At 35.5% G+C, this 19,191-nt stretch overlaps 1 protein-coding gene across 1 annotated transcript in view; it reads left to right on the top strand.

Moving 5' to 3' along the window:
- Dpyd (dihydropyrimidine dehydrogenase) overlaps positions 1 to 19,191 on the top strand; it is an 817,241-nt gene that overhangs the window by 345,002 nt on the left and 453,048 nt on the right. Inside the window, exon 11 of the mRNA XM_051185598.1 lies at positions 825 to 1,035. Coding sequence (XP_051041555.1) covers positions 825 to 1,035 — 211 coding nt within the window. The remainder of the gene's footprint in view (positions 1 to 824; positions 1,036 to 19,191) is intronic.

Genomic DNA, 19,191 nt, shown 5'->3' with positions numbered 1-19,191 from the left:
TCTAAAACAAAGGGTACAAAATAATATCATAAGGAAACATGAACCTTTTGTGTGAATGGACAACTTATACAGGCATAAACTAAACAATTCCCATTTGGTGATAGGATGAATTACAGATACAAAGGGGACTTCAAGAGGGCTGTGCTTGTCTCTTTAATTTTTCATTGATGCCCCTAATTATTATACTGTTATGAAAGGAAGAATTAATTATTTTCCCTCAGTTTCTCCAAGTTTCTCTAGCTTTGTTTCCCTATCTTCTATTGCTTGCACAGTTTAGTTCATATATTTTATTAATATATGCTGATATTGATATTTCAGTTACACATGCTAATTAATAAAAATAATTTTATGCTTAGCATCATTACAAAGAGAGTTTATTTTGTAAAAATCAAGGTATTAGGAGTACTTGAGATTAGTGTACTTGAGAATGTCACACATCACCAACTATAGACCATTTAATAAATAAGACTTGAGAAAAGTCTTTTTTTTTTTTTTTTTTTTTCCCCTGGTGCTAGAAAATGGACCCAGGGCATTCAAGATGCTGTGGAAGTGCTCTCCTACAGAGCATTGTTCCCAGATGGAACTCACTTATGTTACCATGTTGTACAAATATTTTTGTCTCACTTCAGAGTCAAGACTCCCTGGAACAAGCAGCTAATACCTGAAATTCAACTTCGGTGAAAACAAACAAAAACCTTCATATAAATTCAAATATTAGAACCTCTTAGCATGCAAAATTGAGTTGAAATCACTTTTGAGTTGAAAATCATTTTTTATATAGGATACTCAATGTTTCTCAAGTTTTACTTACTCCTTTGTTTCAGATGGAGCTTGCTAAAGAAGAAAAATGTGAATTTTTGCCTTTCCTTTCCCCACGGAATGTTATAGTCAAAGATGGAAAAATTGTGGCAATGCAATTTGTTCGGACTGAGCAAGATGAAACTGGAAACTGGGTTGAAGATGAAGAGCAGATGGTACGCCTTAAGGCTGATGTGGTCATTAGTGCCTTTGGTTCTGTCCTGAGTGATCCCAAAGGTAAGACATTCCTGGGAACACCCACCACCACCCCCTTCTGTGATGCTGTGAGTGTTGTTTTATAGCTCTAATGTTTTCTAACTTTCAACAGATTTTACCATCTTAATACCCATTTCCCTTTGCTAGTATGGACAGCCAGCAAAATAAAAGGTTGAGATGTGCTATTACCAAATATATTGAATTAATTTAAAGTAGAAAGAACTGAAAAGAATGTGTGTTTTTATTTTAAGCTAATATCCAAAATACATGTTCTATTTTATAAAAATGTTTGCTTTGTTTCCTATAAAAGAATGGTCTTTCTTCAATTAGAGTAGAAAAAAATAATGTAGCTGAAAAATTGGAACAGTCTGTTTTAATTGATGCAGAGAAATTAGGATATAATGCAAAGCAGAAACTTAGAATCCATATTTATTACCAATGCCATGACAAACCATCTCTCTGAACACTGGACATCACCATTATCTCTTAGAAGTTCAAACTCCTGTCATTTCATCTAGATGGCCTAACTGGATATGCATAGGAAGAATAAAATGCTAAGACATATCCTAAGAGAGGGAAGGTTTTATGTAACATTTCAACCTAATGTTGTCAGTCAGCTGAGAGACTGCCTTGTGTTGTAGCTCTCTTACTCTAATACCATTGTAAATGAAAGCTGAAATACCAAGGCATCTTCATTCTGCAAATCTTTACCATTTAATTCACACCATTGAAACGACAATTATCACTTTTATTTTCTGAAGGGAAAATAAAAGGCCTTTCTGCTGTTCAGACATTCACTAAGAACAATAACAGAAAATGTAAACCTGGCACTTCTTCCTAAAAATGCCTACTGTATCCATGTGAAAGCTGCACATGTGTCTGAAATAGGAGGAGATGCATGCATGCAAATGCACACTTTTATCCAACAGATAGGTGAAGATTCAAGCAGTTATCAGGCATTATATTTTTTTGCAGGACATGCAGCACCTTGGTATTTATAGAACATCAAGATGTTTAATGTCATCAAGATAAATGTTTTCAAATGGCAAAATGATGGCCTGAATTTGTCACTTTCCATCTAGCTATGTGTATGAAATGTAACACAGTCACTGTGTGCTTTGTGTATTCATTCACTGAGTTTATAAAGAAAAAATGAACTGTGCAAATTTTGTTTATTTATCTAAAATATACTGTTCTCTGCAAAACAGTAAGATGTCAGTAATGTGTAGGTAGCAATTCTACATATGATTCATGTATCAAAATAATTTAGCTCATCTATCTAAATTTATATTCCATGACTGGCAATTTAAGATTTTTAAAAGCTCTGTTTTCTAATCAAGATAGGGTATCCTGTGGCTCAGATCACAGAAAATAGCTTTTGTAAACTCAGATATTTTTATGCTTAGGTTTATGTATGTGTTACTTTGCCGTTGAGTTTGTTGTAGTTGTTGTTGAGACAGTCTCTCAATATGAGGTTGTTCCTGGGTTTGAACTTTCAATCATCTAGGCACACCCATATAAATTCTGAGATTGTAGGCCAAGTTCTTTTATAAGAGTATGTGAGCATTTATGGGCATCCAGAATGAGAGTTCAAATTTAGTATTTGGTGTTTAATTTATGAATAGTAAAAGAATTTGATATGTTCTATTCCAGAATTTCACGTTTATTCCAGTACTTGTACATTTTGTTCCCTGCATCTGTCTCTTGTTGTACTTCACATGGATTTATCTCAATGGCTAGTAGAGAAGCAAAGGCAAGCAAGATGTTTTACCGGAATGTCTTTTTCCTATCCTCATTTGACACAGGATAAAATACTTAGAAATTGTATCCTAATGTAGACTCCCATATTATACTGAGGCCTCTAGGGGTTTATATGAATAAAGTGTTACTTTCCAAATGAGTGGGCAGCTGGAATTAGCTGTGATGTTAAACAATGTTCCTGTCCCTTTTCCTGTTATCAGTGCTCAGTGTGTGGAGTGGAAGTTTCCAGATTGTTCAGGCCATATTCAAAGAATTGTAAAAAGGCACACAGAGATCACAAAGTAGCCAGAAAACTTGTTCCATATACATTACATTGTAGATCTGAAATACTCTGGAAAGGGACAGGAAACATACATGTAAAAGCACTCAAGGCTGTGATAGTTGTTTGCAAGTAGGATGTGGAATTGTGGACCCTTGCCTGCTTGTTATTTGTTTTTGGTTGATGGACTTGGGTTCGTAAATTCTTTTTTCTAATAAGGATGAATATTCTTCCCTATAATGCACCTGATTATAATCACATATACATTGAATATGCATAGGCATAAGATGATAAGCACTGGCTTCTCCTAAAGGTTCACTCAATGGACACAGTTTGCCTTATTGGGCCATAAAGGTCCAATGTAGTTACTGGATATGTTGCAGAATGTGTTTGAATGGAAATGAGGCATCACCATAGGGTTTCCAGGGAATAAACAATCAGTACATTTAAACTCAACATTGGTTGTTGGATGTTGTGTTGGAAGAATTATGTGTGTGCATCCGAATGTCCAACTCTGTCAGATGCATTGGTGAAAGGGTATGTCCACACTCTAAGTTACCTGGAGTCTCTCTCTCTCTCTCTCTCTCTCTCTCTCTCTCTCTCTCTCTCTCTCTCTCTCTCTGTGTGTGTGTGTGTGTGTGTGTGTGTGTGTGTGTGTGTGTGTGTGTTGCTACTGTGCAGTGTTTTAAATCCTAATTGGGGTCATGAGAAACTCTTTAAAATTGGTAAGAGATTTGGGTTTTAGAACTTGACCAGGAAGAGCTTTTAAACTCTTGTAATAATAGTAATTTTAAAGTCAGAAAACTTTCACATGTTTATAAGTATTCTGGGTTAACTGAAACCAGTTTACTGGAAGAAAGTTGTACATTTGGAGAAGATATTCATTCATGTTATCCCTTTTCTACCTGAGTTTGTTCAATTACAATACCTGTAGAATGTGATTTTCATACGATTATCATGAATGTGATACACATTTTAATGTATTTATCAATAACTGTTTCTCAAAGTGTTAGTTTCTCTTGTCACTTTTCCTCTCATCTTCTTTCCGATTTTATTTTGCATAGACTCAATAAGTTTCATGAAAACATAGAAACATCCTTTTTCACCATATTTAATTTTATCCATTTGACACTGTTGAAATATTTCTGTCTGAAAAGCTCTTCTCCCAGTCACTTAACCTTTCTAAGCTTCAGCTCTTCATCTATCAAAACAACAACAAAACTGAGCATAATAAAACCACTACCTTCTATCATGCAAAAGGACTGTCAGAAACAAAATGAAGCAATGGGAAATATCTTGCAAACAAAACTATAAAGAGACTATTATTGTTTATGTCATTCCTAGTTCCTGAATTTTTCGTTTAGCTATTTATAAGCCTCTCACTGACCTCCTCCTTTTTCTTGTTGTTACTATGTATTTCTTTCCAAAGTCCAGTTGTTGCAAGTTAATTGAATAGACAGCTCCGAAGAGGAAAAGTATTAGCAAACAATATTAAAACAAAAAAGTCCTTCGATATGCTTAGGCATAAAATAAAGCAAATTAAAAGTATGTTGAAATTCTTTATACCCAAACCAGGATAGCTAACATCAAGAAAAGAAACAAATAAAAATACAGAACCTGGCAAGAATCTGTATTGGGAATGAGGAACCCTATACACTGCTGCTGAAAATGTAAACTTGTAGAGTTGCTGTGGAAACTAATGTGGAAGTTTCTGAGAAATTAAAACACTCTCAGGATCCAGCTATCCCATTCCAGGATACATGCCAGCAGGAATCTGTATCAGGGAACCATAGATACATGTGCACATCTATGATAAGTGCTGTGATACTCAAAATGGCTAGAATCTGTAGCAAACATATCTGTCCTACAACAGATGAATGGACAAAGAAAAGGTACAATTGTAACGTGTCAAATTTAAATTTATACTTCATTCCTTTTCTATTACTATCTGGAGTTAAGCTGGCAATTATGAAGTATATATGTTGTCAGTAAGTTTTAATCCATAGAGAGAACCCTTTACCAAACTCATATTTCATTTTCCCAAAGAAGACACAATTGTATACGTCTCTGGATATGGATACACTTTTCATAGAGATCACTGTGGCCAGACTATGACCTATGCTTCTTTTCCAAGGACCCAACTATAAACATTCATTCTCTCATTCTTAAATATTCATATTTATATACATATTAATTGTTCTTTCTACTCTTATAATACAATAAAGAATTTCATTGAAAATTCTTTTTTTATTTATTATATATAACAAAGTCCAATTAAATGAAAACAAATATTTATACACAATATTTGGGAATTTGGGCGTTGCTCTCTCCAAACTACTTCCTGCTGGCAAAGGGCGCTGTCATGGGGGATTCGTAGAAGATTCAGATATCCTAGCTGTAGTCTGTAAGGCTGCCTTGTCCAGCTGTTTTGAATGTAGGATCACCTCGTACTCTGTTTCAGGCGGTCTGGCGTGATCAAACCACATTAGTCTGGAAGGAGTCAACATCTTTTCATTTTCTGTGGAAACAAAAATAGAAATCCTTTTCCCCAGTAACTTGTCCTTGAACTTAAATTTTGGAGTCAAAGCATTTCAATGAAAATTCTAAGGAGATTTTTAGCTGCAATGGCAGCTGACATATCAATACCCCACTTACATGCACAAATATACTTATGAATTTGACTTGAACCAACCATTTGTGAATATACATTTTATTTTATTTTATTTTATTTTTGAGACAGGTTTTCTCTGTAATGCTTTGGAGCACTAGAGCTAGCTCTGTAGACCTGGCTGGCCTCAAACTTGCAGAGATCCACCTGCCTCTGCCTCTGCCTCTGCCTCTGCCTCTGCCTCCTAAGTGCTGGTATAAAGGCCTGTACCAGCAACACCTTGAGGGAATATACATTTTATTAAAACTGTGTGTGTGTGTGTGTGTGTGTGTGTGTGTGTGTGTGTGTGTGTGTGCGAGAGAGAGAGAGGCGGGGAGAGAGAGAATCAAGCTTGTTTGTTTTATTTAACTAAGAAAAGATTAAAAAATCCTTATTCTGTGACTAAGTTTTTTTCCCCCTTGTTTGGATAAATTATTGCATTCATTATAATTCAGTGACTTTAGATTCATTAGAGCTTGTCTGGAATATCACACAAAACAAGATTTCCAGAGCCAGGCTGCTCTTAAGGAAGCCTGGCCCTATTTCTTCTTGCCCTTTTCCTCTTGGGAAGTATTTTTGAACTTCATAGTCCTTTTGTGTGAGATAAATTGGTATCTACAGTCTAGTATCACTTTGAAAACAAATGTAATTGTATCTGTAAAATGTTTATACATAAAGTATCTCAAAAAAAATTAGATATGATCTTTTTTACACAACAAATATTTTAATAACTAAACCATGTTTCATTACACCTTCTTCATTACAAACTTTGTGCAGGTTCAAATGCATTTAAAACTCAGAATGTTGTCATGATCTTGGAGTTTCTGTCAGCTTGGTTTTATTTGTAAAGAGAAAAAGCCACAATTTTAATGGTCTATAACATTTTAAGGTGTTTTATTTTCAAGTGTGATGGCTGCCTTGGAGTATTGAAACAAATTTTCTTTATGTAAATCCTTAGTTGCACAAGTATCCATTTTGTATTTCCAAAAAGCAGGTATTTCAAGAGAAAGGCAATTTAAATCACTTTGGTTTTTCTAACTGAAAACAAATTTTATTAGTATACTTATTCTAAGGTGAATGCTTATTTTTGAGATGGGAAAATGAAGCACTTCTGAGGAAATTAAACTCCTGTAAAGTATGAGGTGATACGAGTTTTAAAACACAAGGCTTGGAAAGGAAGATAGCACAAAAAGGTGATGGCCAACATATTGAATGCACAGTACAGGTAGCAGGAGCTTGGACCCTGAGCTCTGAGGGACAAAGCCAAGGGAGGCTGACCTCCAAGAGAAGGGGTTTATACACAGCACCAAGGCCTGCAGTTTCTGCTTATCACAGCAGGAACTAGAGATAACAAGCACAATGCCCAGATCTTTTTGAATCTTTAATGCAGCCCTTAGAAATCAACTCCCTTGATGGCATTAATTGCAATTAGTTGCATAAGGGACTGTTTTGTGGAGGAGGGAGAAAGATGGTTTTAAAATCACTTGTGGACCTATTAGAAGGCCCTCAGAAAGGTCTTTGAAGTCTTGTGGGAAAGTCAAGCTTTCTATGAATACTAGCTTCAAGTGTGTTGTTGAGTTCAGTTCTTCCTCGGGGAGAAAAGTGTGGGCCATGGCTTAATTGTATTTGTTCTGACAATCCGAATGAGAAATTGACAGGCAAAAAAATGATGTGCCTGAGATCTTAGCAATGTAGAGATTGGGACTCTGGAGTTCCATCCACATGTTCATCTGTTTTGTAGTGGTAATACTATAGGACTACTTTCATGTGAGCTCAAGATGGGTAAAGTAACTTATACTTTGAAAGACTTGAAATAATTGTTTGTTTTATTTAACATCTTATTAAAATATTATTTATTGAGTAATTAACCAGTGGAAGTAGAACACCAAGAATTTTCATGACAACCATGTCTGTTGGTTATTTGTGTTGTTTAATTGATGTTCCAAAAGATAAAGCATTTTTTCCAGAAATTGTTGGCAGCTCTTAACAGGAATTGTATTATCTATAAAGTCCTTTTGACTTCAAGTTTACTTAAGTTCTCTTCTTTCTCACAAAAAAAAGGCAAAGAAAAAAGGTAAGGGATGAAGGACCAATTTGAAAAACTGTCACATCTATTCGATTGTATATATTTTATTAAATGTGTACAATAAAATTAAAAGAACAGGCAGAGCACTCGATTTTTCTCTCTGTGTGGGAAAATAATTTTAACTATGGCAAAATCTTCAAGGAATTGATTCCCCAGTGTTCAATATAGGTAAGAACAGTTGAGTGGTAAGAACAGTGCCACTATCTAGATATATTAGGAACCACTTGCCTTGAAGTTTTCCCATTTGTATTTCAAATATACTAGAAGGAATAAAAATGTTCGTGTATTCTGGCTCTGCCATTCCAGGTGTTTGTTTGTTTATGAAGTTTTGACATTCTGCTGTCTCAGACTCTGAGCTAGGAGATTCTTGGGGAAAAGCATATGTACACTGTACTTCCAGAAATGCAGTTTAAAAGAGAACACCCACTGAGAATCGATGGATCTAGAAGGAGTTTAGAGTCTCAAGGAAGCACAGAGCTGAGCATGAGGGCTCAGGAAAGCTTCTTAGAGGAAGTGGGTTAAAAGTTGAAGGCTGAATGATGTGTAGGAGTTTCCAGGTGGAGTGGAGGTGGAAGGGAGGGAAGCCACAAGAAGATTATGCAATGTGCTTAACACCACACTGTTAGATTAAGTAGTCATTTTACAGTCATTTTTAAAAGCTGCTTATAAAAGTATGTCTTCAGAAAGTTGTCAGCAGCCTACTCATTTCATGCATGTCCTCATCTTTATAAATGAAGGTATGAATTTTTCACTTTCATTAAAGCTTCATTATTTGATGGTTTCTACCATGCATCCTATTATTAATCTCCTTGCAGTGTACAAATGTAGAGGGACTGCTAGAAGCCCATTCATTTGTGGAGACTTCATACATGACTGAATAAACGGAAGCCTTTGCCTGCCAACCTAATGATAGAAATTATCAGACATACATTGCTACAGAATATGTTAATCAGATATGTATTGGGTTCTACAAATAGTAGACATTTTCTTGTTAATTGGAATAGGACATAGAAACCATGAGCTGACAAGATAGCCTCATGTGGTCAGACAGCAAATGGGAGAGATTCAGTTACTTGAAACAGATGGCATGATTGTGTAGGAATGGAAAATGGGCAGGGATAAGGTAACAGGAAATTTGGTGACAAATTCCTATTGAGTCAAAGTACTGCATGCTTAGTTAAGTTTGTTGTTGTTTTGATAAATTACATTTCACACAACCAAGTGACAATGGATTAAATCTTTATATTAAACAAGATAGTGCTGCTAGATGTTATTTCTGCATTGTATCTCATGGTATTTTGAACTATATTATTCTAAATTGGAGTTAGAAGCCAAGGGGTTACTTTTGGTTGGTGACTCATGTGCACAGGCAAGTGTGTTTTCTGTCTAGAGTTACTGTGTGAGAAAATTATTTGTTCAACTTCAGGATATGATCCAAAAAACTAGAAAGAAGTTGTCCTAGTAACATGATGGAGAAGCTGATGTACATATTGCAATTCCCAAGCAACATGGACAGAACTTACAAGTACAGCGGGTGGGATTCTGCTGTAGATCCTTGGGAAGTGTTGCAGCTGGAAATATTTTAGTTCATTCAAATACTGAAAATGGGAGTGATAACTAAGACAATAGAGAAAGGCTGACAACAAACTTTCAGAACTTTTATAATAATTTTATTTAATTTTGCCTGTCCATTTGTTTTTGAGACAAGTTCTTACATGTAGTCCATGATAACTTTCTTATGTATGTTTGTGTAGACATAGCATTAGTTGCTGTTCCTAAGATGTCATCCAGCATATTTTCTTTTTTGAGACAGGATTTCTCACTCATCAGGAACTCATTAAGTAGGCAAGTTTGGATCACTAAGTAGCAAGAGAGAAGATCCACCTATGTCTACCACCCCAGTGCTGGGAGGATTAACAGCATGTAACACCAAGTATTATTGTACTTTTGTTTGTTTGTTTGTTTTGGTTGTTGGTAATGTTTTAAGATTTTTTTTGTTGTCATTGTTTTGTTTTTTGAGACAGAGTTTTTCTGTAACTTTGGAAGTTGTCCTTATTTTGCTTTTAGATTTAATTTTTAAATAGTTCTTTGAAATTTTTTAGAACATGTTTTTTTGATATTCTCACTTCCTCCTCAACTCTGCCCAGATGTATAACCCTTCCCTTCCCATCCAACTTTCTGTGTGCTTTCTGTTTTTCTTTTCCTTATCAAAGCAAATTTAAACTTCCCAAATATTCTTGGATGTGTCACAAAAGCTGCAGCATGGTTGATTTTTCAGAGTACATGCTTCTAATGAAAACTAACTCTTCCTCTCCCAAGAGCTAAGGGGTGGGTTTTTGTTTAACTCCTCGTTTCATGCTGAGATTTGGTCAGGTTTAGGCTTTCACAGGTCTTTTAATTTATGTAGCTGCCATGTTCTATCCAGAGACACTGTTTCTTGTACTGCTGTTGGCACTTATAGTGATTTTCTCCTTGGGTAATATGATGAACCACATGTCCTCATAGGTAGAAGACAAACCCTTTACTGACAGGGCTATCTTCACAGTTCTTGGTCCTCAATATTTCTACCCTCCTTCTTCAGTTCCCTGAGTGCTGGACTACAAAAGTGCTCCACCACATCCAGCCACACTTACCTGTATTTTCACTGTCATATCTTATTTCTTAGAATAGGGCTATTATTCAGTGAATGGACTGCTAAATATAAGTTGTTGTAGCAATTTCTTATGGAAGTATGATACATGAATATAGTGGAATTCATTTTGGACTCCTAGCAGCATCTGTCCTGCCATACTATGACACTTTTATTTGATGATGGCAAATACCTTAAAGTAATGACAACAATGTTTTATTTCATGGTACTGTGCTCCCTCCAGTCTTTAATGCATTCGAACCCTTCATTAGTACCTCATTCTACAATGTCTGCATATGCTAGTTGCTTTTTCAGTGATGAGCACAAACTCATCATAGTCTATTCTGCACGTTGCCTTTCTTTTAATTATATTTTGGACAAGAAGTAGTCCCAAGAGACTAATAGGAAAACTGTATCTATTTTCTTAAAAATTGCCTTTTTTATCAGAAAGATTATTTTCTGGCTAGATATAGTATCTTTCTTTTATGAAATATTCTGCACAGAGAGAAGATGGAGTGTAGAATTGCATGCCAATACTGCCATTTCTGCAGACTAACCATTGAACATAATGGAATCCTCACACAGTTTTCCCTTAGAATTATTTTAAAGGGCAGAAGTGATGAGGAGGGAGGTCAAACTGATAACAGTGTTGAAAGTGATTTAGAATCAACATCACATCACTTACAACAGCCGTAGACATCCGTTTGAAGCACAACATGATACTTCTGTAATTATTTTACTTCCTTTAATAACTGCATAGGAATAGGTTTGTTTCCCCAGTGAATTGCTCTGTTCAGAGCCTTTCCTTATCTTTATTTTCCAGGTTTCACTAGTGCTTGATACCATATGCATTCTTACAGGGAGACAGTGGATAAATCAAATCAAAGTCATTTTCCATCAAATCAAAGATTACATATAAGAAGCAGAGCAGTAGTATGTAACAAGTTTTGTTGGAGAAAAGAGGCAGAAAATGGAAAAATAACGTAATTGTTTCAGAGAACAGAAACCGTAAAATATAGTTAACAGTATTCAACATATAGTGAATGTTACAGAAATCCTCTACCTTATTGACCAGGTGTTACTATATTTGTTTTTTAAATGCTGTTTACCTATAGTGTACTGAAGTTCTATTATTTGAAAAATAAAACAAAATATTTTATTCATCAATAATGATACAATTTAAAATTAGAATATGCACTGAAACAAACACAAATAACTTTTTCAACATTTTCAGATTTCTATTTTGTTACCTTTTGAGATTCAGGAACAATCAATAAGTCTTCCAGGTATTCTTAGACTTTTAAAAATTATACATAGATATGTCTAACAATAGTATCAATCTGTAATTTGGATAGGTAAAAACTTATTTTGAAAACAACATATACTAAGTTTATAGTACTTACTGAGAACTATATCCTATAAGAATACTCATGGAAAGCATAGTTCAAAATGAATTCAGGTTACATAATACTATAATAGCCTCTAATGTAATCACAGATAGCACCACATATTTAGAGATTTATTTTACATTGAAAATAAGGTATTATTCTTCAGCCCAATAGTCTTTCAAAATATAAAACTAAGTTTTTTTGTGATTGGTTAAAACTAAAATGCAACAGTCAGTTTAAATTATAAAATGATGATTGACTATTTAATAATATTGTGACTAATATATATCTGTTAATAACTCTTTATTTATAGTCTTTATTGACTGGATGATGTATAAAAAGGAAAATGCAAATCTAAAGTAGGTTTAATCTAAAATTGGCTAAATGTAGACATTAGTGATCATGTACATTTTTAGTAACAGAAAAGTCATGTTCAATTGTATTTAATATTTACTGACTCTTAAAGATGCTATTGAAGTGAAATGTCATACACTGATACAGCTAAGTAGAGCCTATCCAGGTGTCATTTCCAATGCTTTCAGAGATTAATGTTATATGTCAGTATCTTTTATTTCCATAGCCACAACAGTTTGAAAATTGCCCTCATTATTTCTTTTCCAGATATGTTAAGAAACCATGACCAATACAACTTACACATGAAATAGTTTCTAGGTTGACAGTTTAAGATGAGTCCATGACCATCATGTTGGGGAGTGTGTTATCAGGCAAGAAGGCATGCATGTTGCTGAAACAGTAGCTAGTGCTTACATCTGATGCCCAAGCAGTAGATATGGAGAACTAGCAAGGAATGATATAGGCTTTTGAAAACTCAAAGCCCTCCCCCAACAGGCCACACCTACTCCAACAAGGGCAAACTCTTAAAGCTTTACAAACCATTCCATCACTGGAGAGGAAACATTCACATATATAAGCATATTGGGACCATTGTTATTAAAGCATCATAAATTGTTTGTTATTATAAAACTCATTAGAGTTTTCAAAGGGATTTTTCTTATGTAACTATACGTTTCTATGTAAATTAAGTACAAATGGCAAGCATATGGCAATAAATGTTTGATAAATATCTACTATTTTCATATGCTCTCTATAAAGTACATGGCTATTGTTTTGGTTTACTATCCTGCCCTTCTCCCTATATTTTTATACTGCTACCAACAGAATTTCCACATCACCAGCATCGTTGCCTAAACCTCATGTTTTACAATCTGTTTGTGATATTATAACCAAATGATGTAGTTTAATTTTGACATTTTCTAACATGGCTTCATAAATTCCAATGGGCTCTAACTCTTTGCCATTTCATTCTATATTTAATTAGCTTAAAATATCGTGTTAGCATCTCCAAGTTACAATAAGTGAAGATGTTGTCTCTGTAAATAGGTTTGTGCAGCCTGAAAGATGAAGGAAGTTATGTGGATGTCATATTGCCAACAAATAGAAAGTGGCCTGAGGTTAACCATATAAACTGCTGGTGTGCCACACAAAGCAGGGAAATAAATCCCTATGGAGTAAACAATAGAAGGGTATTTCAGAGGATGTGTTGTTTGGAGTAGAAAAAAGAAAAGGAGAGAAAGGGAGAGAGAGAGAAATGGAATAGAGACAAGTAAGTGGTGTCACGGTGACAAGAAACAGTTGCAGAGCTGCACAAACTAGTTCTTTTGGCTGGATTATAAAGTGTGTCATGAGAAATAGTAGTGTAAGTGGGAAAGCACGTGATTGCAAATTCATAAAAAATTATGTAACATTAGGTGAAGGAATATAATTATTCTGGATTTAGTGAATTCTGGAGACCAGAGCGAGCAGAGAAACTGTATTCTCTTAACACAAATGAAGAATGTGAGGATGGGCTCTGGTTGTTCACCTTTATCCCAGCTCTCAGGAGGCAGAGACAGGTGGGACCTCTATTAGTTCAGTCTGGTCTAAATAAGCATCATTCTGGACATTTCTTCTCATCTTCAGTCTGTGTTTCACTTAGTCTCAGTTAACTCACAATGGAATTATAAGGCAGTTTACTTATATTTTTAACCTAAAGTCCCTAGCATCATCTCTAGAACAATAGATATTCATGGAATGAATGAATGAATGAATGAATGAATGAATGAAATAATAGATAAATCTTTTGATGAAAACAATGAAATAATTGTTTCAATTTAAATGATTTGTAATAGAAAGTTCACTGTAAAGGCAAATCATGGTTGGTAAGTCCCAGGAAGTCAAGCAAGCCAGCGCACTTGTCTGATGCAGGAAAAACCTCCATGTACACTAAAAATTAGCTTCCTATGATTACTCACCCTATGATTTTTTTGTTTGTTTGTTTTGTTTTATTTTGTTTTTTTGACACTAGTGGATTTTATTTAGAGGCATAAATCTTTTCTTTTTAAATATTATTTTTCTTATTTTGCATATCAATCCCAAATCCCTATCCCTGCCATCTGCCCATGCCCCCTGAAACTCCCTCCCTTCCACTCCATAGGCCTTCCAGGAGGGATCACCAAAATCTGTCAAGTCATTTAGGGTAGGGCCTAGCCCCTCCCTGCTGTCTCTAGATTAAGGGAGTATGTGATCCTAAAGTCCCTTCACACACCAGGAATACATTCTGGTTCTACTGTCAGAGGTCCCTTAGACTGCCCAGACCTTCTAACTGACACCCACATTCAGGGAGTCTGGGGTGGTTTAATGCTGGTTTCCCAGATATTGGTCTGAGGGTCCATGAGCTCCCCTTTGTTCAGGTCAGCTGTCTATTTTGGTTTCTGTAGCCTGGTCTTGACCACTTTGCTCATCATTCCTCTCTCTATGTAACTGAATTTCAGGAGTTTGGCTCACTGTTTAGCTGTGGGTGTCTGGTTCTGTTCCCATCAGCTACTGGATGAAGGCACTAGGATGGCATTTTAGTTTGTTATTAGTTATTAATCTCATTATCAGGGAAGGGCATTAAAGGTAGCCTCTCCACTATTGCTCATTGTTAGTTGGGGTCATCCTTGTACATTTCTGGACATTTCTCTAGTGTCATTTTTCTCTTCAAACCTATAATGGCTTCCTCTACTATGGATGGTATCTCTTTACTTGCTCTTGTCTATCTGTCTACTTAGTCTTTCTGGCCCCTTATGTTCCCCTCTCCCCTCATCTTCTCTTCTTCCCTTCTCTTTCTTCTAACTCCCTCTCAACTCATTACCCTCCCCATTCCCAAAATGCTCAGGATATCTTGTCCCTTTTTCCTTCTGTGGGGGACCTTTTGTGACTCTCTTAGGGTTCTCTTAATATCTTAGCTTCTCTAACGGTATGAATTATAGGCTGGTGATACTTTGCTCTGTGTCTAAAATCTATATATGAGTGAGTACATACCCTATTCCTCTTTTTTGTGACTGGGTTACCTCAATCAGGATTGTTTCTTCAAGTTCTATCCATTTGCCTACAAATTTCAAGATTCCATTTGTTTTTATCTGCTGAGTAGTATTCCATTGTGTAAATATACCACATCTTCTTTAACCATTCTTCAGTTGAGGGGCATCTAGGTTGCTTCCAGGTTCTCACTATTACAAATAGATGAACAGATTTCTTTGTTGCATGTATATGGATATTTTGGGTATATGACTAAGAGTGTAATTGTGGTAGACTGATTCCCACTTACCTGAGGAACTGTTATACTGATCTCCAGAATGGCTATGGAAGTATGCACTCCCACCAGCAGTAGAGGAGTGTTCCCTTTTCTCCACATCCTCTCCAGTATAAATTGCCATTGGTGTTTCTAATTTTAACCATTCTTATAGAAGTCAGAGTTGCCTTGATTTGCATTTCTCTGATGGCTAAGAATGTTGAGCACTTTTTAAAATGTCTTTCAGTCACTTTGGATTCCTCTATTAAGAATTCTCTGTTCAGTTCTGTACCCCACTTTTTAATTGGAATAGTTGGAGTTTTGGTGACTACTTTCTTGAGTTCTTTGTGTATTTGGAGATTAGCCCTCTGTCAGATGTGGGGTTGGTGAAGATCTTTTCCCACTCTGTGTGCTGCTGTTTTGTCCTTTAACTCACAGAAGCTTCTCAGTTTCAGGAGGTCCCATTTATTAGTTGTTGATCTCAGTGACTGTGCTACTGGTGTCATTTTCAGGAAGCAGTCTCCTGTACTAATTCATTCAAAGGTACCTCCCACTTTCTGTTCTAAGAGGTTCAGTGTGGCTGGATTTATGTTGAGGTCTTTGATCCATTTGGACTTGAGTTTTGTGCATGGCTATAGACATGGGTATATCTGCAGACTTCTACACAACATCATCCAGTTATGCTAGCACTATTTTTGGAAATTTTTTCTTCCTTCCATTGTATAATTGTAGCTGTTTTATCAAAAATCAGGTGTTCATAGGTTTGTGAGTTAATACCAGGATTTTCAATTTGATTCCATTTGTTTACATGTCTATTTTTGTGCCAATACCAAACTGTTTTCAGGACTATAACTTTATAGTAGAGCTTGAAGTAAAGGATGGTGATGTCTCCTGAAGTTCCTTTATTGTGCAGAGTTGTTTTGGCTATCCTGGTTCTTTTGTTTTTTCATATAAAAATGAGTATTGTCCTTTCAAGGTCAGTGAAGATTTGTGCTCGGATTTTGATGGGGATTGCATTGAATCTGTAGATTACTTTTGGCAATATTACCATTTTTACTATGTTTATTATACCTGACCATGAGCACAGGAGATATTTTCATTTTCTGGTATCTTCTTTAATGTCCTTTTATAAAGATACAAAGTTCTTGCTATATATGTCGTTCACTTGTTTAGGAAGCATTACCCCAAGATATTTATGTTGTTTGTAGCCATTGTAATGGGTGATGTTTCTCTGATTTCTTTCTCATCCCCTTTGTCATCTGTATATAGTAGGGTTACTGAATTTTTTTAAAGTTAATCTTGTATCCTGTTAATTTGCTGAATGTTTTTATCAGCTGTGGGCATTCCCTGGTAGAGTTTTTTCGGATCACTTATGTAAACTATAATATCATTTGCAAATAGTGAAATATTGTCTTCTTCCTTTCTAATTTGTATCCCCTTGATCTCCTTTTGTTGTCTTATTGCTCTACCTAGAACTTCAAGTACAATGTTGAAGAGATATGGAGAGAGTAGACAGGCTTGTTTTGTTCTTGATTTTAGAGTAATCTTATCAAGTTTCTCTCCATTTAGTTTGATGTTGGCTGTTAGTTTACTGTATATTGCTTTTATTATGTTTAGATATGCTCCTGTTGTCCCTGTTCTCTCCAATACCTTTATCATGAAGGATCTTGTGAAAGGTTCTTTCAGCATCTATTGAGATGATCCTAAGGTTTTTCTTTTTCACCTTGTTTATATGGTGGATTACATTGATAGATTTTCTTATGTTGAACCATCCCTGCATCCTTGGGAAGAAGCCTACCTGGTCATGGTGGATGATTTGTTTGATGTGTTCTTGGATTCAATTTACAGGTATTTTATTAAGAATTTTTAAATCAATGTTCATGAGGGATATTATTCTGTAGTTCTCTTTCTTATTTGTGTCTTTGTGTAGCTTGGGTATGAAGTAAATTGTAGACTTATAAAAACATTTTGGCAATGAAACTTCTGCTTCTATTGTGTGGAATAATTTGTGAGGAGTATTGGTATTAGCTCTTCTTTGAATTTCTGGTAGAATGCTGTACTGAAGCCATCTAGCCTTGGGCTTTTTTGTTTTGTTTTGTTTTTTGGTTGGGATGCTTCTGATGACTAATTCTATTCCATTAGGGGTTATAGGTCTATTTACATTTCTTATCTGTTCTTGATTTAATTTTGTTAAGTGATACCTATCCAGAAATTTGTTCATTTACATTATATTTTCTAATTTTGTGGAGTACAGGTTTTCAAATAATGTCCTGAAGAGTCTCTGGATTTCCTCAGTGTCCGTTGTTATGCCCCCCTTTTCATTTCTGATTTTGCTGTTATGCATGATCTCAGGGACAAATCTTTTCATTCAGTCTTTGTTCCAAACATGACAGTTTCCTTCTTTCTTTAGTGTGTAATTCTTCTGGTAGGAGCATAAGACTGGACCATGCCTCTTTCTCAGTGCTTTCCCCCTTCCCTGCTGACACTCCTGCATCCAAAGAACATCACTTGTCGACTTCAATTGCTGTAGCCTCATTTCCTCTTCCTAGAATGTTTAGCCCTCTGTTTCTTTATCAGATTGTTTCATTTTATCCTGATGGGAGATACCATTATGTATATATGTTTCTCATACTGGTTAATAAATAAAGCACTGTTGGCCAATAGGAAAGGAAGGTAGGAGGGACTAGGAGACAAGGAGGAAAGAGGAAGTAGGAAGGAGGAGTCAAGATGGAGAGACCGGGGAAACCAGACGCCTGCCCCACTCCCCGGTAGGTGAAACCACGTGGAAATCATAGAAATGGGTTAATAATTAAGACAAAGCTAGCCGATAAGAAACAGAATTGTATCTAACATAGAGTCCATGCTACTGGGTCTAAAGGACACATCCTACTTCTCACTACATCTGGAAATAGTGTTTTTCATGATGTCCTCTCTGTAGCTTGTTTCTCCATTATGTGGTTTGTTACTTGCTAATTGTTTATTTTTGTTTTCTGTAATGTATAACTACCAAGCACTGGTCACTTATCTTTAGATTATACTTGTACTTAATCAATATATAGAGCATCAATATTAGATAATATATATTTGTTACTTTAATAAATTAATCCAAGCCAATTCCTTAATTTATGTTTGTCTTCATTGCAAAAACTTTCAGTAAGAGTAGTTTATAAACAGCATCTTATGTCTTTTCCACACTCTTATTCTTAATGCTTTTCATTGTGTGTTTTGTTATTAATATTTTACTTGTAATTGTACTCCAGACTAGGAGAATTGTGACCTGCCTTTTATTTTTCTCTTGTAATTGATACTTCCTAGAACTACCTCACATGGCCAAGAAACATTTTGTCTCTGATCTAAATCAAATGAATCTTTCTGATTTTAATTTAGGTTATACTTGCCTATTTTACATATTTGACTGGATTTTTCTTACCTACCCTTGCATTTCTTCTCCTGAAAGTTTAGATATCCCCCCATTGAATCTAATACTCCAAGATGTGCTTTTATGCCTCCAAGATATCCAACCTACATGGTTAGCTGATTGTTCTTTAATTTTGGATCCTAAAAGTGGGATCTGGGTAACCTACTGTCTAACAATCTTACTGAAACCATAGCTATTTTCTTGGGCATAAAGGAGATAATGTATGCCTGACAGCCCAGAGCCAGCCACAAGTTTATAAAAGCATGCAATAACAGTTTCCAATACAATCATTATAAATACTCTGGAACACAGTGTTGACCAATACCCATGTTATGTCCCAACTGCCTGTAAACTCAACTGGTTCCTAAATAAGGAA

Source organism: Phodopus roborovskii, unplaced genomic scaffold (genome assembly GCF_943737965.1).
Source record: "Phodopus roborovskii unplaced genomic scaffold, PHOROB, whole genome shotgun sequence".
In the NCBI taxonomy this organism is placed as follows: domain Eukaryota; kingdom Metazoa; phylum Chordata; class Mammalia; order Rodentia; family Cricetidae; genus Phodopus; species Phodopus roborovskii.
This window is presented reverse-complemented; position numbering and strand designations above follow the sequence as displayed.